The sequence below is a fragment of the Macaca nemestrina genome, chromosome 5 (assembly GCF_043159975.1).
Source record: "Macaca nemestrina isolate mMacNem1 chromosome 5, mMacNem.hap1, whole genome shotgun sequence".
NCBI classification, from domain to species: Eukaryota; Metazoa; Chordata; class Mammalia; order Primates; family Cercopithecidae; genus Macaca; species Macaca nemestrina.
Genome location: NC_092129.1, coordinates 146807422 through 146829931, shown reverse-complemented (window position 1 = coordinate 146829931; position 22510 = coordinate 146807422). Strand labels below are relative to the sequence as shown.

The window sequence follows — 22510 nt, the reverse complement described above, 5'->3', positions numbered from 1 at the left end:
GTCAAGACAGAGCAAACATACCAGACTGCAATCCAGAGTTCTTTCTGCTATGAAAAGCTTCCTTTTGCCCCAGATCAAAGAGAAGCTGGACTTACTTAAGAGGCAGTCGTATTCCCTTAGGAGTAAGAAAATATGACAAAATAGGATCTGAGGATAAAAGAAGGAAAACCATCCAAAGGCACAAATTTCAAAAGAAGCACTCAAACACCGTTAGTATTCAGGATGTTCAAACCTGTGCCATCACCAAGAGGGAGAGAGAGTGCTGTAAACTGAGATAAGCTGGCTAAAAAAGGAATATTATACTTACGAGGCATTAAACAATGACATCAGTATTGTTAGCTGTGCACCTAAACTGTCTACCATATAGGAGGGAGAGAAAAGAGAACTGTCAGAGAAACCCAAGAGTAGAAAAGAAGTCAGGACCAGGGGCACAGCTTTTGAAGGCAAAATCATCCCTGTCCTTTTCACCTGAAGATGGGTGGGTGTGGAAGGAAGTGGGGAAGACCCTGCAGGTACTGGACAGGCAGCCCCAAGTTTGAGGTGTCATTTCATCCCACCCTCTTCAAACTGGAGTACAACACAGCCCAGTGCCTTTTACAGTGCTGGCTCAGAGCAGCTGAACTGTGGAGAATTCCTGGTGAGCTGCTTTTTATCTGAAGCATTCAGACCTACACCTTGAAGAGATTTGCAGCTGACTCCCAGGATGTTCTGGGAGTTACTAGGCGTGGCACAGATTGCTGTTTCAATGAAGTTCAGAGCGTCCTGTTTTTCATTTCTTGAGAAATAATAATGTCCTGTGCTTACCAAACCAATCGCAGCTTAGTACATCAGAATTGGTTCATTTTAGGCTGGGCGTGGTGGCTCACACCTGTAATCCCAGAATTTTGGTAGGCCAAGGCGGGCAGATCACTTGAGGTTAGGAGTTTCAGACCAGCCTGGCCAACGTGGTGAAACCTCGTCTCTACCAAAAATACAAAAATTAGCAGGACGTGGTGACACATGCCTGTAGTTCCAGCTACTCAGGAGGCTGAGGCAGGAGAATCTCTTGAACCTGGGAGGCAGAGGTTGTAGTGAGCCGAGATTGCGCCACTACAGTCCAGCCTGGGCAACAGAGCAAGGCTCTGTCTCAAAAAAAAAAAAAAAAGGAGTTGGTTCATTCTATCTCAAAAAAAAAAAAAACCAGGAATTGGTTCATTGTATTTTTATTTTGATTGACCTTATACTGCCTTCAGTGTCCAAGATTCTGGTGGCCTAGCAGTCACATAACAGCTGATCAATGACTAACAGAATTCAGTCAGGATCAGGATGGGGTTGGGATGGTAGGAGGGGGATCAGAGCTCCTGCCAAGGCCTCCCCAGTACTTACCTGTCTTAATACGACTAACCCCTGTGAATCCACATAGTGTACCATGGAGAAATCCAGGATGATGGTGTGGACACTGGGCAGTAGAGACGCATCTGAGTAAGGGATGAGTGATCTCCTTCCCCGGCTTTCTGCCACATCAGGCAGTCCTGGCGAGCTGTTTCTTGATGAGTTATTAGGAAGCCAAACTTTCTCCACCTCCTCATATTGTTGCCCTTGATTCTTCTGAGACATGGATGATACCGTGTATGGCACTTGGTCTTCAGATGCAGTTTGGCTTGTGTTCACGCTCTCAAAATGTGAGCAGTGAATCAGGTTAACAGAGGATGCGTCGGGATCCAGTTTATTTTCAAATCGCTCTGTGTAAAGAATCTGGGACGACAGAGTTAAGGGAGGGCTGTGGTAAGACACCAACAAGGGCCGGAAGGACTTGCAACGATGCTATTTCTTGTCTCTGCCAGCTCATGTCCCTCTCTCATGAAACTTCTCCTGAGAGTAGGTACTGTACATTTTTTACTTGGATATCTGTCACTTCAAGCTCACAACTGAAGCCACCGCAGTCATCTTTCCTCATCTTCACCACCCACGACACCCCCCTCCCAACTTCTGATGTTCATCACTGTCCCAGTGAGTCAGACTTAAAACATCTTTGTTTTACCCCTTTACCTCATCCTTGGGTCCTAGTTAGTCTCCAGTGCCTACTAATACTTTGTGTGAAGTATTTTTTCCCCATCAGTCCCTCGTCTCAGCATCCCCTTCCTTTATCAGTGCAACAATCTCCTTTCAGACTTCCTTAAGAAGACAAAAAGCACTTGAAGCCTGGGTGCGATGGCTCAAGCCTATAATTCTAGCACTTTGGAAGGTCGAAGCAGGTGGATCCCTTGAGCTCAGCAGTTCGAAACCACCCTGGGCAACACGGCAAAAACCTGTCTCTACAAAAAATACAAAAAAAAAAAAAAAAAAAAGCTGGGTGTGTTGGTGAGCCTGTAGTCCCACCTACTGGGGAGGCTGAGGTGGGAGGATTGCTTGAGCCTGGGAGGTGAAGGTTGCAGTGAGCCAAGATTGCACCAATGCACACTCCAGCCTGGGTGACAGAGTGAGACCCTGTTGCGCCCTGCCCCCCACCCCCCGCCAAAAAAAAAGAAAAGAAAGCTGGCACACGCCTATGGTCCCAGGTACTCGGGAGGCTGAGGTGAGAGGATCGCTTGAGCCTGGGAGGTCGAGGCTGCAGTGAGCTGTGACCACACCACTACACTCCAGATTGAGCAACAGAGCAAGACCTTATCTCAAAAAAAAAAAAAAAAAAAAAAAAAAAAAATTACATGAGCAAGGCTGTCTTTACCACTGCATCAATCTCCTAAAGGCCCAGACTGCCTGCTATAGCTTAAGGACAGTACCAAGGACCAGGAACACAACGATGTGCAGGATGAAAATGTAGACTCTGCATTCACAGGAACCAGACTGTCCGGAGCTGCATGCCCCGGCCATAGCGAGTAGTAGCTGACGATTGAAGACGCCTGAGCTATGTTCGTTTCCACCCCACACCTTCTCCCTATCTTTGCCTTTTTTCCCTGTATTAATACCTCATAAAAGATGGCGCTCTTCCTGCTTCTTCTTCACCCATTTTTCCCGCGCCCGCGAAAATTACTACCTGACAGCGCAGGTGCAACATGACGTTCGACCAGAGAAACCAATACCTACTTGGTCACGCCCTCTGCGATGAGATCATCTCTGCCTCTGGCCCAAACCCCTTTCCCTCCAAGTGTATATAAGGCACTGCATTACCGCCATTAAACGAGACTTGATCAGAGCACTGTCTTGTCTCCATTTCTCGTATCTCTTGTTCCCCAAATTCCCACCCCCTCTTCCAGGGCCTGCTTCGACTCCAGACTCTACCTGGCAGTATGCACCTGTTCATTAAAGGGGTAAGTAAGGCCAGGCACGGTGGCTCACGCCTGTAATCCCAGAACTTTGGGAGGCTGAGGTGGGTGGATCATCTGAGGTCAGGAGTTTGAGACCAGCCTGACCAACATAGCGAAACCCCATCTCTACTAAAAATACAAAATTAGCCGGGCGTGGTGATGCATGCCTGTAATCCCAGCTACTTAGGAGGCTGAGGCAGGAGAATCGCTTGAACCCAGAAGGCAGAGGTCGCAGTGAGCTGAAATTGTGCCATTGCACTCCAGCTGGGCAACAAGAGTGACACTCCATCTCAAAAAAAAAAAAAATGCTGGGGGGTGGGTGGGTGGCTCACGTCTGTAAGCCAAGCACTGTGGGAGGCCAAGGCAGGCAGATCACCTGAGGTTGGGGGTTCGAGACCAGCCTGACCAACATGGAGAAACCACATCTCTATTAAAAATACAAAATTAGGCCGGGCGCGGTGGCTCCATCCTGTAATCCCAGCACTTTGGGAGGCCGAAACGGGTGGATCATGAGGTCTGGAGATCGAGACCATTCTGGCTAACACGGTGAAACCCCGTCTCTACTAAAAATACAAAAAACTAGTCGGGTGAGGTGGCGGGCGCCTGTAGTCCCAGCTATTCGGGAGGCTGAGGCAGGAGAACGGCGTGAACCTGGGAGGCGGAGCTTGCAGTGAGCTGAGATCCAGCCACTGCACTCCAGCCTGGGCCACAGAGCGAGACTCCGTCTCAAAAAAAAAAAAAAAAAACAAAAAAAACCAAAAGAAATTAGACGGGTGGGGGTGGTGAATGCCTGTAATCCCAGCTACTTGGGAGGCTGAGGCAGGAAAATTGCTTGAACCCAGGAAGTAGAGTTTGTGGTGAGCCAAGGTTGCGCTGTCGCACTCCAGCCTGGGTAACAAGAGCAAAACTCCGTCTCACAAAAAAATGATAAGTAAGAATATATATGGACGAGAACTATAAGGCACATGGAATAATGAGAAGAATTCCTTTGCTAGAGTGTTGTAATTCTGGGCGATGTTTCTAATTTTTTTTTTTAATGTTATTCTAACAATGTTTCTTGTTAAATAAATTTTAAAAATTTAAAGCTAAAAACAATATGAGGTAGTATATATTGTATAGCAGAAAAGAAAAGAAAAGGTGGATAGATGCTAATGCTGCAGTTTGCAGTTCAAAGGAGAGAGCTGTTCCCAAGGTCACTGGGGCCAGGCATTTGGGGAACAGGCCAGGGTTGGTTCAGTGGCAGGGAGATGTGAGCTCCTCTAGGCAGAGGGAATTCTCTGAGAGCCACCTTTTTTTGTTTGTTTTGGTTTTGAGACGGAGTTTCGCTCTTGTCGCCCAGGCTGGAGTGCAATGGCACAGATTCTGGCTCACTGAACTTCCGCCTCCTGGGTTCAAGCAATTCTCCTGCCTCAGCCTCCCGAGTAGCTGGGATTACAGGCACGGGCCACTACGCCCAGCTAATTTTGTATTTTTAGTAGAGACGGGGTTTCACCATGTTGGCCAGGCTAGTTTCGAACTCCTGACCTCAGGTGATCTGCCTGCCTTGGCCTCTCAAAGTTCTGGGATTATAGGCGTGAGCCACCATGCCCAGCCGTCTGAGATCCTTCTTTTCTCTCCTTCATCTACTCTACATTCTTTTTTTTTTTTTTTTTTTTTTGAGACGGAGTCTCGCCCTGTCACCCAGGCTGGAGTGCAGTGGCGTGATCTCTGCCCACTGCAAGCTCCGCCGCCTCCTGGGTTCACGCCATTCTCCTGCCTCAGCCTCCTGAGTAGCTGGGACTATAGGCGCTCACCACTACACCCGGCTAATTTTTTGTATTCTTTAGTAAAGACGGGGTGTCACTGTGTTAGCCAGGATGGTCTCGATCTCCTGACCTTGTAATCTGCCCGCCTCGGCCTCCCAAAGTGCTGGGATTACAGGCGTAAGCCACCGTGCCCAGCCTACTCTACGTTCTTATCTTTCTTACAATCCCCTCATGTCTTATCTTCCTGACCTTACTTCCCAGGCTAAGTCTGTTATCCTAAGAGCCCCACATTTATTTCTACCTTGGTGTCTGTCCAAGCCTGTCCATGGACTGGGAATCCTTTTTCTTTCCTACCCAACATCAATCCAAAATTCTCTCATAAATTTCCCAGCATAGTCCGTTGCTACTATAAAGTTTTTCTGGCTTTTGTGCTTATGCCAATCTCCCCTTACTTGAAGTCTTAAGAGCTGTTAGAATCTAGCTGGGCGTGGTGACTCACACCTGTAATCCCAGCACTTTGGGAGGCCAAGGTGGGTGGATCACCTGAGGTCTGGAGCTCAAGACCAGCCTGACCAATATGGTGAAACCCCATCTCTACTAAAAATACAAAATTAGCCAGGCGTGGTGGCACATACCTGTAATCCCAGCTACTCAGGGCTGTTAGAATCTAAACATACAATTTAAAAGACAGCTATGTGCTATATTGCATGATTCACTATGCTATTTTGTCAATTTTAAGATATATCACTATTATGTAAGAAAATAAACAAGCCAGGTGTGGTGGCTCACACCTGTCATCCCAGCACTTTGGGAGGCTGAGGCGGGTGGATCGTCTGAGGTCAGGAGTTCGAGACTAGCCTGGCCAACATGGTGAAACCCCGTCTCAGTAGCTCAGTAGAACCTATGCTCCATTAGAATGTGTGGGAACAAGAGTGGATGCTTAGGGTTTTGCAAGCACCTGCGTGGCAGGTGGAGGCGTTTGTGTGTGTGTGTTGTGGGGGAGGATATAAATCTGTGTGTATAGAGAGAGCCACCCCTCCAGAGCGCGCGCTATAGACTAGGTGATTGCCGAAATACCCAAAAGCTAGAAATGAGCAATCCTGCTCTGAGGGAAGGGACTGCTTATACCAAGTCCAGGTTGGAAATAACGAACACTCTGTAATTCTCATCAGTGAAAATAACCTTCAAATGCTGTAAAATTCCCTTCTGAAATAGCAGCCTGTGCTCATCCTCCCCGCTCCTTTCCCCCTATCTCCCATCATCATTTTCTTGGCCACAGGAAGACATCAGGAGACCCTGGCAGATCCTTGAGAAGTACAGCAACCTTGACCCTGCCCTAGTTGGAATCAGAAAACAATCTTTAAGTCACTTATTTTCAGAAATCTAAAGCTAGGCAGCTAAAAGCCAGGGAAATAGGTACAACTATTTCAGTCTCAACAGGCAAACTGTATTCTGGTCACTGGTCATCCAGTAGAAGTCAGAACACTTCCCACCTACTTTCATGTGAAAACCTGAACCTCAAGGGGGATCTTTGTGCCTTTTTTTTTTTTTTTTCCAGTCAAGCTGCCAAGGTGAGAGGAACCTTCTATCTTAATTTCTGAATTCTCCATGGTCCATCTAAAAGTCAAAATCCCCTAGTGGTTTTGACTTTTTTTTTTTTTTTTTTAAGAAATGACTAGTGTACTTCTTTATAAAGTATGGAGAAAAATACAGGAAAGAAAAGGCATTTCTAACCCTGGGCAGTGGCTCCAGATCATCACAGTTGCAGAAGCACCTGCAAATCTTTTCTCCCTGTAGGCTGGTGTCACTTGAATTAAACAAGCTGAAAATTTCTTCTTCTTTAAGAGGCACCCTTACCATACCAACCTGAAAGACATGAGAGGTTTCATCCAGAGGGAGAATGGTGGAACAGAAGGTGAAAGAGTGGGAGAGGGATGCCAGTGCGGGGGGGCAGATGGGCAGGTCAAGAAAGAAAGGTGGGCAGGAGGGCAGTTACCTCTTTTAACAGCTTATGCTTTAGGTAGTAAACATTTACAAATGTAATTGAGCTGCAGCACTGGAAGATTTTCACCCCAGGAATGGTGATGATCTGCAAGACAAAATGTGAAGTTGAGGGAAATTTCTCAGTTCTTTTATGGAGCAAGAATAATATATCCTTAGAAGCTCCTAGAGTCTGTATTCTTCTTTTTTATTTTTTATTTTGTTTTTTTGAGACAGAGTCTCACTGTGTCGCCCAGGCTGGAGTGCAATGGCGTGATCTTGGCTCACTGCAACTTCCACCTCTCGGGTTCAAGCAATTCTCCTGCCTCAGCCTCCTGAGTAGCTGAGATTACAGGCACCTGCCGTCACGCCCTGCTAATTTTTGCATTTTTAGTAGAGACGGGGTTTCACCATGTTAGCCACACTGGTCTCAAACGCTTGGCCTCCCAAAGTGCTGGAATTACAGGTATGAGCCAACGCACCCGGCCTGTATTATTCTTTATTAGAGACAAGAACTAGAAAATTATTTCCTCCCATTTTCACCCTCTGCTTTTCCTGCTGTCTTCTTTCTCCCTCCATTTCCTTACTCCTTTCTTTTTCTTGGCCAAACTCTCCTTAAAGTACATTTACTAATAATCTTTAACTGGCTGCAATACTATAAGAATTTAGCTACTTAAGAGCCCGTCTTGGCCGGGCGTGGTGAGTCATGCCTGTAATCCTAGCACTCTGGAAGGCTGAGGCAAGCAGATTGCCTGAGCTCAGGAGTCCAAGACCAGCTTGGGCAACATGGTGAAGCCCCATCTCTACTAAAATACAAAAAATTAGCAGGGTATGATGGGGCATGCCTGTAATCCCAGCTACTGGGGATGCTGAGGCAGGAGAATTTCTTGAACCTGGGAGGTGGAGGTTGCAGTGAACCGAGATTGAGCCACTACACTATCCAGCTTGGGTGACAGAGCAAGACTCTGTCTCCAAAAAAAAAACAAAACCAAAGGACCCATCTCTACCAGTGTACATCACATCCCTCTCCTTTGTAAATGTGTATCTGCAGTGCAGGAAACAATGGCAAGGGATTTTGTAGAAAAACTGAGCATGAGGTGGGGCCCACCCTATCCCTTAGGCAGAGAAATAGGACCGATTTGGATTCTTACCTCCCGATAATCATTGACGCTTCTATAAATGTTGGTGTTAGGTATTTGACCCAGGAGAAGAATCTTAGCTCTGAAAGGAAATGTACTTGCCTTTAGGTCAGAGTTGCCTTACCTTGCCTTATTAACCTCCTATTACCTGAGGCAAAGTACCTGTGTGAACGAACACTGGTGATGAAGAAAGCAGAAACTACTGAGATAATTAGTCCAATGTCCAGTCCCAGGAAAATTGAAGATGAAAATGTCATCATCCAAAGAGCCTTGTGGAAAAGGGAATGAGGGAAAAAGGAAGATTATGGAAACAAGTACAACTGAGAAAATGATCAGTCCTGTTTCTCAACTCACCTTTACCCTCTCCCTTACTACACCTGGGCTTTAGAGAAATATTCCATAGCCACATGAACTGGGGCCCTCAAGGATGCCTAGCAATTCTTTTATGCATCCCTGGTCGCCTCTGTCTTCAAATCTCTCTCAAAACTTCAATTTCCTCATGTGCAAAATAGTAATAATGTCTACTTTATAGGCTTTGTTGAGATTAGGAATACCATTTGCAAAACCAACTAGCATATTCACCAAATGGTAGTTGCTATTTTAAGACCTATAAGTGTTGTTGCAAATCTTTACCATCCTTTTCAAGTCCCTACCCCAGCACCTTCTCCATTACTTCATCTACACAGAAGAAAAATAGGCTGAAATTCCCTTAAATATCTACTTTCCTCACCACCTGCCACTTGTCAGTATCTGTACTCAACGTTTCCTTATTCTCTTCCATCCTGTTTGAAGTGTTATGCCTCCTTCTGGAATAGCAACTCTATCTGTGCAGTGTACACATCTCCTGTTAGCTCTCAGGGATCTGGCTCCAAAAGTTACCCCCTTTCATATTTCTCTGCCTCTCCTGGGTCCTCCTGTCATCACATTCTATCCTCCACCTTTTATTTCTTGCTGTTTCCCCTTTCTGACCTCTGGTTTTGTGCTCCAGAGAGACGCAGTGTGCTCCAGCAGGTATTCTGCCTGACAAGACACCTCCTTCTCTAATTGGGATTGGAGACTCATATCCTAAAATGTATTTACATTAACTGGATTAAAAATCATTCAAGGCTGGGCGCGGTGGCTCACGCCTGTAATCCCAGAACTTTGGGAGGCCGAGGCGGGTAGATCACAAGGTCCGGAGTTTGAGAACAGCCTGGTCAATATGGTGAAATCCCGTCTCTACTAAAAATACAAAAATTAACCAGGCGTGGTGGCAGGCGCCTGTAGTCCCAGCTACTCAGGAGGCTGAGGCAGGAGAATGGCGTGAACCCGGGAGGTGGAGCTTGCAGTGAGCTGAGATTGCACCACTGCACTCCAGCCTGGGCGACAGAGCGAGACTCCGTCTCAAAACAAAACAAAACAAAACAAGTCATTCAAATATGCAATGAACGACAAATCCTTTTTGCTAGATTTGGACGTAACTGTAGCCACTTAATCCCTTTCATTTAATTTGGCGTAGTTGGAATGAGGTCTTCGTGTTTTCTTGCACCAACAACCTTGACTCTCCTTTGTAAAACAAAACTGGAGTACTAGGCATCAAAGAGCTGTTTGTGTTCTTTAGGTCCATGGCAGATCTCTGTTGTTTGTTCTTTCTCCCTCTCTCCAACCTCCCTTCTGCCCTCCCCTTCCTCAACCAGGGCATCTACACTCACACAGTCATATTGGTCCTGCCTCCACAGACTGGGTAGGTTAGAAATGGTTTCAAGGTAGGGAACAACGTTGCTCAGAATAATACCAGCCAGCACAGCCTGAGGGGAAAAGATAAATCCTGGTTCATATTCCCTTTGGGGTGTAAAACTCATACATCCCCACCATGGAATCACAAAAAGTTAGCCTTGCCACTTTGAGATATTTTGCATTGATATTTTATATGAATACCATGTCTATGTTCCAACTCATTGTCCAATCAAATAAATTTTCTCTTTGTTTCTCTCTTCTCTTCCTTTTTGATACAGGGTCTCGCTCTTGCCCAGGCTGGAGTACAGTGGCGTGCCATCATAGCTCACTGCAGCCTCAAACTCCTGGGCTCAAGACGTCCTCCCTACTCAACCTTCCAAGTAGCTGGGACTACAGGTGCATGCCATCACTCACGGCTAATTTTGTCTCTACATTTTTCTTTGCGCTCCTCCTTAATTTGCCAAAAACACAAGGCAAGTTCAGGCCAAGGTCAAGGCCTGACTGATTCAGCCAGGAAAGCTGACAATGGCCCCTTGTAGATTCAGATAGTTCATTACTCTCATAGACAGTGAGAGGAAGAGTAACTTGAGGAAAGTGAAAATCACCTCCTTAGCATTGAACAGGCCCCGCAGACAAAAACTTCTTATCTGAGCAATATAGAAGGGAGCAAAGACCACCTAATGACCATCCAACAGGCCATCCGGAGGCAAAACTCCTTATCTAGGAATTTAGAAGTAGTCAAACTTCCCTAATATCTAAAATTGGCATGTGATTCCAGGCCTCTTTCAACTTTTGTAAGTAACAAAAATTTCTATACATCTCTGGAATACTGTGCTGAAACTCGTTTTACAACCCTAAGCTCCCGCCTTAAGGTCCACAAATGCTCCTAAGGAAAACCCACCATAGCGCACTCAGTCCTCTTGCTGAGGTGCCTCACTGCATCCTTGTGCAGTGTTCTTCCCTTCTAATAAACTTTCCTTTTTCAAACCTATTTCAAATACTATTGTCAGTAAATTCTTTTTCCCAACCCACAAGTCAACCACTCGCAGGTGCCGGGGCTCTGACATCTCACCAGGCATAGCTAAAGGTTATGGTCATCTATCACCTTCTGTTTCTGTGTTACTTTTGGTGTGTGGAACAAGATCCATGGGAGCTGGTGCCTTTGGCTACTTGGCCTTGCCTTGTCTGGTTTGCTTGACATATCTGTTACCTACATTATCTAGAAACCATTCTCAGATGGGATGATAAATTAAGAGAACTTACACTCACAGAAACTCTAAAACAATTCCAACTGGGCTTTTCTTCATGTTGAATCATAATATACTGTAATATATTTCAGTATATATTTCACTAATGAAATACCATTTTGTTTATCAAATTAAGTGAGCAAATTTAAAATACTGATAGCCAAGTGTGGTGGCTCATGCCTGTAATCCCAGCACTTTGTGAGGCTGAGGCAGGAGGATCACTTGAGCCCAGGAGTTCGAGACCAGCCTGGGTGACATAGTGAGATGCCATCTCTACAAAAAAAAAAAAAAAAAAAAAAATTAAATTAACCAGGTGTGGTGGCATGCAACTATAGTCCCAGCTACTCGGGAGACTGAGGTGGGAGGATCACTTAAGCCTAGGAGATGGAGGTTGCAGTGAGCTGTGATCGTGCCACTGCACTCCAGCCCAGTGAAGGAGCAAGACTCTATCTCAAAAAAATAAAATAAAAGCATTGATAATACCCTTTATACATGGTTGTTGAGTATAATACGGCAGTGCCCTTTGGGAAAATCACTTGACAATATATCCAGAAATGCTGATATGTTTTCACACAAAATCTTTGTTTTACTTTTAGAAATTGATCCTAAATCTTGGCCAGACACAGTGGCTCATGTCTGTAATCCCAGCACTTTGGGAGTCTGAGGCAGGCGGATCTCTTGAAGCCAGGAGTTCCAGACCAATTTAGCTAATGTGGCAAAAACCTGTCTCTACTACAAATACAAAAATTAGCTGGGCATGGTGGTACATGCCTGTAATCTCAGCTACTTGGGAGGCTGAGGCATGAGAATCACTTGAACCTGGGAGGCGGAGGTTGCAGTGAGCCAAGATCACACCACTGTACTCCAGCCTGGGTGACAGAGACTCTGTCTCAAAAAAAAAATCTTAAATCTAGAAAACTGTAGATGTGCCAGGTGTGGTGGCTCATACCTGTAATCCCAGCACTTTGGGAAGCCAAGGTGGGTGGATAATTTGAGGTCAGGAGTTCGAGACCAGCCTGGCCAACACAGTGAAACCTCGTCTCTACTAAAAATACAAAAATTAGCTGGGCAGTAGTGGCATGTGCCTGTAATCCCAGCTACTGGGGAGGCTGAGGTAGGAGAATTCCTTGAGCCTGGGAGGCAGAGGTTGCAGTGAGCCGAGATTGGGCCACTGCTCTCCAGTCTGGGCAAGAGAGTGAGACCCTGTCTCAAAAAAAAAAAAAAAAAGGTAGACATACAAAATTACTCATTGTTATTTATAACAAAAATGTAGACAACCTAATTTTCCAATAATGTCAAATGTTATACAATGAAGTATCATGCTATATATTAAATAAAAATGAATATAAAATTATACAGTTAGGTTACAACTATGCAAAGTGATATCCATTTATAGAAAATAATATTGGTTGGATAGATGCCAAAATGTTAATAGTTGTTTTATTTGTGATTGTGAATGACATTTTTATCTATTTTGCATTTTCCAAAGTTTTGAAAATGAGCATGTTTACTTTTATAATGGAAAGAAAGTTTCCTAAATATGAGGAAATGAAGATTTATGCGCATAAGGATATAAAAATCTTCAGGGCTTCAAAGTAGAATTTAACCTACTTTTAAGAAACATTATTGCTCACACCTGGCTGGGCGTAGTGGCTCATGCCTGTAATCCCAGCACTTTGGGAGGCCGAGGCGGGTGGAATCACCTGAGGTCGGGCGTTTGAGACCAGCCTGACCAACATGGAGAAACCCCGTCTCTACTAAAAATACAAAAAAGTTAGCTGGGTGTGATGGCACATGCCTGGAATCCCAGCTACTCGGGAGGCTGAGGCAGGAGAATCGCTTGAACCTGGGAGGCGGAGGTTGCCGTGAGCTGAGATTGCGTCATTGCACTCCGGCCTGGGCAACGAGAGTGAAACTTCAACTCAAAAAGAAAAAAAAAAAAAGAAACATTTTTGCTCACACCTGTAATCCCAGCACTTTGGGAGGCTGAAGTGGGTGGATCACCTGAGGTCAGGAGTTCAAGACCAGCCTGGCCAACATGGCGAAACCCCGTCTCTACTAAAAATGCAAAAATTAGCCAGGCATGGTGGCAGGTGCCTGTAATCCCGGCTACTCCGGAGGCTGAGGTAGGAAAATCACTTGAACCTGGGAGGCAGAGGTTGACGTGAGCTGAGCTGAGATCATGCCACTGCACTCCAGCCTGGGCAACAGAGGGAGACTCCCATCTCAAAAAAAAAAAATTTTTTTCTTGTGGTCATGAAATTCCTGTATTGGTTTAATTTCTTAGCCCTTTCCTAGCTGTCCTCTCCTCTATATTCTCTGCCTGGGAATTAGAACTAATCCTACCATGAGGAATGGCTGAGTCCACGGTTACTCTGGCTTTCTGAGGGTACCCAGTGACCCGTTAGACACAACAGGTCAGTAGAGGAGGGAAAAACAAAGATGAAGTTGGCAGAAATTACTTCTTTCCCACCATACCGTCTTTGCCACTATGCTATCTTCTTTCCAGTCAAGAATCTCCAAACTTCCTTCAGTTTGAAGAAATACGGTGGGAAGGAAAAGAAAATCAACCTCGTAGGGTTTTTGAAAGGTTTTTGATGTAAGGCAGGGAGTATGGAGAGGAAACAAATCTTTTCATAAAACAATATGCAACATTTTTATCCTTCTAAATGTTAAGGTGAAACATGCTCATGGTATAAAGATGAGTTAAATTCATACATAATTTCCATTATCCCCGAGATAACCACTGGTATGTTCTGTGTTTTTCTTCCACACAAAATTGGAATAATATTGAATATATGATTTTGTATCATGTTTTTCAAAATTTGTGTTGGTCCTCTTGTAACTAGTTGAGATCCTAGCCTGAATGCTCTACTAATGACTCTTAACAAGGGTTTTGCAACTCTTCACAGTTTTTCAAGAAAGGAAGAAGTCATTTATAGCTTAGTACTCACAGAACCTTATTGTTACAGTAATTCAACTATTCCGTTGATCTTCTTATAATCACAACTGCTCACTCAGAAACATGCTAACTAGGTGCTATAAAAGTAATGTGATGTAACATAGCAGCCAAAAGCAAGGGCTGTTCTGTCCCCAACATGTTTATAATAAAGGAGTCCCAACTTTTATCACTACCCTTCAGTGATCTCTGATCATTTTTGTTTGGAATTTTAAAATTCTGCTTCATTTAGTTGTAAAGAAAAAATATCCACATCCAAAGTAAATTAGTGAGTGGCCCTCCTAAAATAGATTCCAACAGTGATAACAACAAAGGTGCTGTGGAAACTGGAGATGACCTCTACTGGGAATCAGAGGACCGCTTGCGTGTCAATTTGAGCTTACTAGTTCCACCCTCCTTGCATAGATTCCATGCCTTGGCTCTAAGGTCCTTGAATCGTATGAGCAGAAGGCAGCAGTAGCCTTGTGGGTGCTCTACTGAAACCTGCTATTCACCAGGTGGAAAGGAAGCATTCAGAAGGATGGAGATCACATTTACAACCACCCCAGCTTCAGGGACAGCCACCTCGGTGTGTAACCAAGCTGCTACATCCACAAATAAACCTTCTCTCACCTCCCTTAAGTACTATATAAAAATGGCTAACAGGAACATGAAGAAAACTTAAAAGGAGATGATGGTCACTGAGTATAGACCTACTGTAACTTAAGAACAGAAGGATTATAGCTAGTAATTAACAAACCTGGCATCTCTAACCACAAGTTGCTCAGTTTCACACAAAGGGAAGAAATGACACATTTGTATATAGAGGCATCCTAGCTGAATACCGAGTTAAGGCATAACTTTCAGACCTGCCTTCTAGTGTTGTGAACTAACCAAGAGGCAGTGTGGCAGCAATGGGAAGATTGAGTTCACACAAATGCAGAACAAGGCCTTCTGGAAGCAGTGTAGGAAAACAGATGGCATGAATGCACAGTGAGTTTCCAAGCCCATGTTGGTGTGGCATCTGAAGTCTATTTTGGTCATTTTTCACTGAATCCTTACTTATGAAACTTACTTTGTAGCTTAAGCAATAAAAAGAGGATTTAATTATAATAATAATAACTTATTTATTTATTTACTGAGACAGTCTCACTCGGTCACCCAGGCTGGAGTGCAATGGCATGACCTCAGCTCACTGCAGCCTCCCAGGTTCAAGTGATGCACCTGCCTCAGCTTCTGGAGTGGCTGGGATTACAGGCATCTGCCACCACACCCAGCTAATTTTTGTATTTTTAGTAGAGACAGGGTTTTGCCATGTTGGCCCGGCTGATCTTGAACTCCTGATCTCAAGTGATCTGCCCAACTTGGCCTCTCAAAGTGCTAGGATTACACCACTCTTGGCCTATAACTAATGCTTTTTTTTTTTTTTTTTTTCAGACGGAGTCTTGCTCTGTAGCCCAGGCTCGAGTGCAGTGGTGGGATCTCGGCTCACTGCAATCTCTGCCTCCCAGGTTCAAGAGATTCTCCTGCCTCAGCCCCTCAAGTAGCTGGGATTACAGGCACGCACCACCATGACCAGCTAATTTTTGTATTTTTAGTAGAGATGGGGTTTCTCCATGTTGGCAAGGCGGGTCTTGAACTCCTGACTTCAGGCTATCTGCCCACCTTGGCCTCCCAAAGTGCTGGGATTACAGGTGCCAGCCATGGTGCCTTGCCCTATAACTAATGTTTCTTGAGTGTTTACTATAGGCGCAATACTATTACATCTATCTATCGACACACCATATAGATCTTATACATAAATATATGTGTGTGTGTGTACATATATATCACATCATTTAACCCTTAACCCTGTGATGCAGATACTATTATTTTGAATGAAAGGGACTAGAGATAGGCTGGAGCAACCATTGGGGATAATCCGAATGCAATTCTCCTTGGAGATGCCCCCCGCACACGCACACACACACCAACGAGCAATCCAGAGCCCTGGTCATTGTTGACTTAGTTATTTGATCAGTTCTACTTACATTTGGCAGTGCGTAGAAAAAGTGTCCCATCTTCACCATCAGGAGCAGCATCACACCTGCGCCTACCAGAGATGCAAACTGAGGAGACAGAGCCAGTTGGAGAGAAACCATCAGGAATGTATTGGTCCCTGTCTGCAACTGAGGCCTTCTGCTTGGTGAGAAGCATGTCAGTTTTTTTTAAAAGGAGTTGAGTTCAGCCCAAGTGTATTTTTGTGGAACTGACATTTTCAAGTCTTATCAAAGTGCTAAACACATACTAGATACTCAATAAATACTTCCTGAATGAATGGAAAGATGCTCCCTGAGAAGTTCCACATTGTACTAGGCATTTGAATCTTTACTGCCACTGCTCTGTGCTGTGAATAAGAATTCTCCTAAAATCTGATTTGCATCTCCTTCTGAGTTTAACCTCTCCTTGCACAATTTAGAAAAGCCCTAGTTGGCCGGGCGCGGTGGCTCACACCTGTAATCCCAGCACTTTGGGAGGCTGAGGCGGGCAGATCACGAGGTCAAAAGATGGAGACCATCCTGGCCAACATGGTGAAACCCTGTCTCTCCTAAAAATACAAAAATTAGCTGGGCGTGGTGGCTCATGCCTGTAATTCCAGCTACTTGGGAGGCTGAGGGAGGAGAATCACTTGAAGACAGAGATTGCAGTGAGCCACGATCGCACCACTGCCCTCCAGCCTGGCGACAGAGCGAGACTCCATCTCGAGAAAAGGAAAGAAAAGCCCTAGTAGCTCCTCAGTGTCAGCTCTAAAATCCCAGCCACCCTACTTCCCATGTAAATACATTTCCCACCCCTCACTCTCCTGTTTGCTGCTTGGGTAACTGCCCATCTAGCAGCTTCAGTGGAGCTTCATCTTCACACAAAGATAATCACTTCCCATTTTCCTGCTTTAGTTTCTCTCTGCTTCAGGGCCATCAAAAGGAAAGAAAGAAAGAAAAAGCTACAAACATGAGTCAAGGCTGGATATAGCAGCTCTGGATCCTATCCCAGTTGGGTTGACTACTCTGGGCTCAGTGTCTCTTGGTAAGCAGTGATTCTCACTTGGCAAAATAAAGGTGGAAAACTAAGAAGCATAGTTTCCTTGATAAGCCCAATGCTCTCTGGATAGTCCTGAACTCATTATATCCTCTATTGGTAAATTTCCATTTTGTAAGCCCCTAGTAATAAAAACAATAGAAACCAGTGTCATTTTCCACTGTGATGGGAATAGGGGATGGGGCAAAACTATAACCACAAATCAAAACAATGGCACAGAAAAGCAAGAACGGAGGGAGTCTCTCAATTCTAATTTACCAAAGAACCACTCAGCAATGATTCTCTGATTTTTCTCTGTATTTTTTACATGGGGGGAAAAACACATCCTCCCACTGGGTTCCCTCTCACTACTCATTGCTATTTGCCATATAAATGTATTGCTGAAAATAATAGCACTGCAATCAACGTCCTTCTTCTTTCTTTCCCCGTCCCAGCTGACTCACAGCTAAAGTGAGTGGCCTGATATGGAAAGGCTGAATCACATGAGAGTAGTGTAGGAAGGACTCAGGAAAATGGATCACCATAACTGAAACTCAGAAAGCTCTGATGGCAAACATTTCAGACACTGTGGAACTGAGACAGGTAACCCCAAAGCCTCTCCAGCCAGGTGACATGTCAGCCTGTTGCTGGATCTAACTTCTGGCTCTAGCTTCAGTTGGCCTTTGCTGATGCTATAGAAAAAAACTATTTTCATTAGCACAGGAAATCTGTATCAGGCCTTTTCTTTTCTGCCACTTTTTTTCTCCAAAATTCTTCTGATTATTTTTAAGGAAACAAAGGCAGGCACACAGCACAATAAGTTGTATAAAACTAGGTTAGGCCAGGCGTGGTGGCTCACACCTGTAATCCCAGCACTTTGGAAGGCCAAGCCAGGCAGATTACCTGAGGTCAGGAGTTTGAGACCAGCCTGGCCAACATGGTGAAACACCATCTCTACTAAAAATAAAAAAAAATTAGCTGGGCATAGTGGCAGGTGCCTGTAATCCCAGCTACTTGGGAGGCTGATGCAGGAGAATTGCTTGTACCTGGTAGGCAGAGGTTGCAGTAAGCCAAGACTGCACCAATGCACTCTAGCCAGGGCAACAAAAGCAAAACTCCATCTCAAAACAACAACAACAACAACAACAACAAAAACCTAGGTCAAAATGAGCACAAACTAGACACCAAATCTCATAAAATTAGCTGCTCAGAGAGGGTTGGAAGCCTGCCAATAATTGTGTCTCTCTTGGCTGCACAGTCATCGGAATGGGCTTTGGGATCAGAGGACCATCCTCAGTGGCATTGTGCCTCAGGAAGGTGCTTGATGGCTCTCAGAAGCTCAGCCTCAGTGCCTGAACAGGGTCTGATGACAGCAAGCACTGTCTGCCTGCTTTACATCTCATGCATGCTTTGTTTTTCTGACCAGATTTTCCATCACTTTTCCAGACTTTCTTGAACAAAGACTGACTCTGCCTTCTCTCCTGAGAGTCAAAGCCATGTGAGTCCCCATAGCCACAGCCACAAGCAACATGCAGACCCTCAGCCATCAATTGCTCTATGTACAGGGGGTTCCATGAAGCAGAATAGCAGATGATGGACACCTGCCTGGGCACTTGGGTCTTGGGGTAGAAGTGATTATTTTTGAACTCTTAAGTGACGGGTACCCATTAGCATCTAATTTAATTCTCACAACGGGCAAGTTTGTCTTATCCCCACTTTCCAGATGAAGACTAGAGCCTCAGAGAGTAAAATTAATTTGCCCAAGGTCACATACGTCTAGGAAGCATGGAGTCAAGTTCAACCTCCCCTGACCATCTGACTCCAAAATCCAGGCTCTCTCCACGGCCCCACTGGCTTCCTCTAAAAAGAACACAACACATTCATTTCTCTCTTTTACAATAACCCATTTTTAAAGCTGTTCTGGGAGCCTGGGCAAGGCAGGTCCTTAGAGAGCAGGGAGCAATGAAAGAAACCTAATATTGGAGAACAGGGGAGCACAGTGGTAAGAACAGGATGAGCAGAAAGATGGACTGCGGGACAGCCCAGCTGGCCACAGGCTTACTAGGGCTCATCACATCCCCTTTGCTATGGGTCAGCCCTGCCAATGCCTCAGGCTGAGGCTGTGGCCAGAAGGACCAGTAGGTTTTGCTGCAACCACTGGAGGGAAATGAGTTCTAGACAGCAATAAATTAAATGAAATCTAGACACATATACACAGTTTGCATCTATGCCAGATAAAAAATAAAAACAAAGTGACCCTTGATGGCAGGTTATTTTTGAGAGGTTCAGAGCCAGCCCCCTGTTTCTCTTTTCTGCAGTCCTAAGGAACTTTGAAGAAATAGGAGCATTCTCAGGCAGAGGGAATCAAAATCCCCCAAGGGTTTGGGGCACAGTGGCTCATGCCTGTAATCCTAGCACTTTGGGGGGCCGAAGTGAGAAGATCACTTGAGGCCCGGAGTTTGGACAACATAGTGAGACCCTGTCTCTACAAAAAAAAAAAAAAAAAAAATCTTAAGGCCTCCAGAGATAACAGGTGGAGAGAAAACTCCACTCCCATGGAATGAAGAAGATGAATGAGTCTCAGAGGACTTTTCTGGTCCAGATTTGGAACTCAAGAGTATAGTCTGGGCAGCTGCCATGTGTAGGGCCAGGGGTCAGCAGCATTCTCTGCTTGAGCCAGCGATTTGCAATGGCATGTCAAGGCCTCAGGGAGGGCTTTTCAGCATTCCTAGGGACATGCCTCCCTGTGGAGGGCCACTGCACTGCCTTGAGAGGTGTCACTGGCAGAACTGTGCTGCACAGGGGAACAAGGTGGCAGTGGAAAACAAAATGTGTGCCATAGGCTACCTTTGAGGCAGACCTTCTTTCCAACAGGCTAAAATGCTAAAAGTGGGCTTGCTCAGGGGTTGGAAATTCAATCGTCCACCAAAACCCTTCCAAAACTTGGCCTTTCTATTCCCAGAATCAATGAGTGCAGTTGGCAAAGCCATTCTTTCTCCAGTCCGCATTACATGCACAAGTAGAATCCTGCCATTAAGACAACTCTGAGGCTGAACTGAAGCCCTTCTTCCTACTTCCATCTACACATACCCTAAACCCTTTCAGTGCTCCATGAAAGTCCCACTTCTGCCATCATTCTCCTTGCAATATTTATGCCTCTTTTAAAAAATTGTCCTCATTTTGCACTCAATTTTCCTTGCACTGTGCTTTAGTTTTTTCTAGTCGTGCACATCTTGTCTCTCAAATTTACATTATGCTTATATACTGAATAAACAAAGTATGTCAGAAAAAGTTAGTGGAACTAATCTCTAGGGATAGCCATTTCCATTTCTTCTTATAAAGCTCTCCAGTCTTTTTGGAGTCTCTTTGACTCCAGAGTTTTTGCATGCTTGTACAAACACTCTTCTTTTGAACATAGCCCAAATTTCTCTGTCTGTTAAGCAGTAGTGGAAAAGGCCAATGTATCCGGAAGAAGCTCTGTGACAAACAAAACTTAGTCCACATAAAGTGGTACGATGTAGTCTTATTCTAGACCAAACTTGTCCAACCCGAGGCCTGAGGGCCACATGTGGCCCAGGACAGCTTTGGTTGCAGCCCAACACAAATTCGTAAACTTTCTTAAAACATTATAAAGTGTTTTTGCTTTTTTTTTTTTTTTTTTTTTTTTTTTAGCTTATCAGCTATCATTAGAGTTAGTGCATTTTATGTGTGGCCCAAGACAATTCTCCTTCTTCCAATGGGGCTAGGGGAGCCAAAAGATTGGACACCCCTGCTCTATACCCATGCTCTCACCCCTGCCTAATCTTTCTGACTTGTATTAGCTTTTACCTTATGCTTCACCACATATTTGCCCACGTACTATGACACTGTCTTTCCATGTGAAAGTTGACTGTTCATTCTGCTGACACGTTCGTTTCTGACCATGGCTACACCTTTTACTATATTTCTGCAGAAGCTTGTCTTTGACCTCTGCCACTGTTTCTCTGGCCTCTGAATGCTGACTCATTCCCTGGGCAACCCCAGTTTCAATTCTGATAGCTCTCTGACATTTTGTCACGCTACAAAGTTGAGATGGGACCCCTCTCAGGTTAGCATGTTGTAATTTTATCTAGTCAGTTCAAAACTCATGAACACTGGGCTGGGCGCGGTGGTTCATGCCTGTAATCCCTGCACTTTGGGAGGCCAAGGCGGGCAGATCACTTGAGTTCAAGAGTTCAAGACCAGCCTGGCCAACATAGTAAAACTCCACCTCTGCTAAAAATGCAAAAATTAGCTGGACGTCATGGCGGATGCCTGTAATCCCAGCTACTTGGGAGGCTGAGGCTGGAAAATCACTTGAGCCTGGGAAGTGGAGGTTGTAGTGAGCCGAGATCGCATCACTGCACTCCAGCCTGGGCGACAGAGCAAGACTATGTCTCAAAACAAAAACAAAACCAAAAACAAAAAACTCATAAACATTAGACTTATAAAATTTCATGCCTGCAGTTAGACACTTTGCCTCTACAGTCTTTTCGACCACCATTTTCTCTGTTACGCTTAACACCTACCTACAACATTTAGTTTACTGACTCAGAATACCTGCAGAAAATCTGACCTAGATAATTTTCTCTTATACAAAAGTAGAACAATTACACATTCTCTGGGCTCTGCTAGACAAAGACCCGACTTCTTGTCATGAAAGCCCCTTGCCATGCCCTTTTGAGGAAGCCCGGAAAGTTTTTGGTTTGCTGCCAGGGTGTGTAGAGTTGTATTATTGCTTTTCCAGACTAGGTGTGAGAATGCATCTTCCCATAGTGGGGGAAAACATTAGCAGATGATGGTAAGTTTACCAGAAATATTCCTTTTTTTTTTTTTTCTTTGAGACGGAATCTCATTCTGCCACCCAGGCTGGAGTGCAGTGGCACCATCTCAGCTCATTGCAACCTCTGCCTCCTAGGTTCAGCGATTCTCCTGTGCCAGCCTCCTGGGTAGCTGGAATTATATGCGTGCGCCGCAACACCCAGCTAATTTTTTTTTTTTTTTTTTTGTATTTCTAGTAGAGACGGGGTTTCACCATGTTAACCAGGCTGGTCTCAAACTCCTGACATCAAGTGATCCGCCCTCTTCAGCCTTCCAAAGTGTTGGTATTACAGGCGTGAGCCACCACACCTGGCCAGTTTACCTAAAATATTCTTATCCTTTAGGTATGTTACATGGAAAGTGGGGTTTTGTTGGCTAATATATGGAAACCTCTCACATATAATATTTCTATAGAAAATGGCTTTCGGCAGGGCACGGTGGCTCACACCTGTAATCCCAGCACTTTGGGAGCCTGAGGCGGGTGGATCACAAGGTCGGGAGATCGAGACCATCCTGGCTAACACAGTGAAACCCCGTCTCTACTAAAAATACAAAAAAAATTAGCCGG

General features: G+C 44.9%; 1 protein-coding gene and 1 long non-coding RNA gene across 5 annotated transcripts in view; one reads left to right on the top strand and one right to left on the bottom strand.

Moving 5' to 3' along the window:
* LOC105474581 (solute carrier family 26 member 8) overlaps nucleotides 1–22510 on the bottom strand; it is an 81294-nt gene that overhangs the window by 9920 nt on the left and 48864 nt on the right. For 3 of the 4 annotated variants that reach the window (XM_071097148.1, XM_071097149.1, XM_071097150.1), the window contains exons 11-17: nucleotides 16080–16157; nucleotides 9840–9935; nucleotides 8311–8417; nucleotides 8161–8230; nucleotides 7026–7118; nucleotides 6764–6895; nucleotides 1366–1734 (exon numbers count right to left, since the gene is read on the bottom strand). In XM_071097148.1, coding sequence (XP_070953249.1) covers nucleotides 1366–1734; nucleotides 6764–6895; nucleotides 7026–7118; nucleotides 8161–8230; nucleotides 8311–8417; nucleotides 9840–9935; nucleotides 16080–16157 — 945 coding nt within the window. The remainder of the gene's footprint in view (nucleotides 1–1365; nucleotides 1735–6763; nucleotides 6896–7025; nucleotides 7119–8160; nucleotides 8231–8310; nucleotides 8418–9839; nucleotides 9936–16079; nucleotides 16158–22510) is intronic. The other variant, XM_071097151.1, reaches the window with a different exon arrangement.
* The window catches only part of LOC139363420 (uncharacterized), a 72322-nt gene that overhangs the window by 32970 nt on the left and 16842 nt on the right, over nucleotides 1–22510 (top strand). The window lies entirely within an intron of this gene.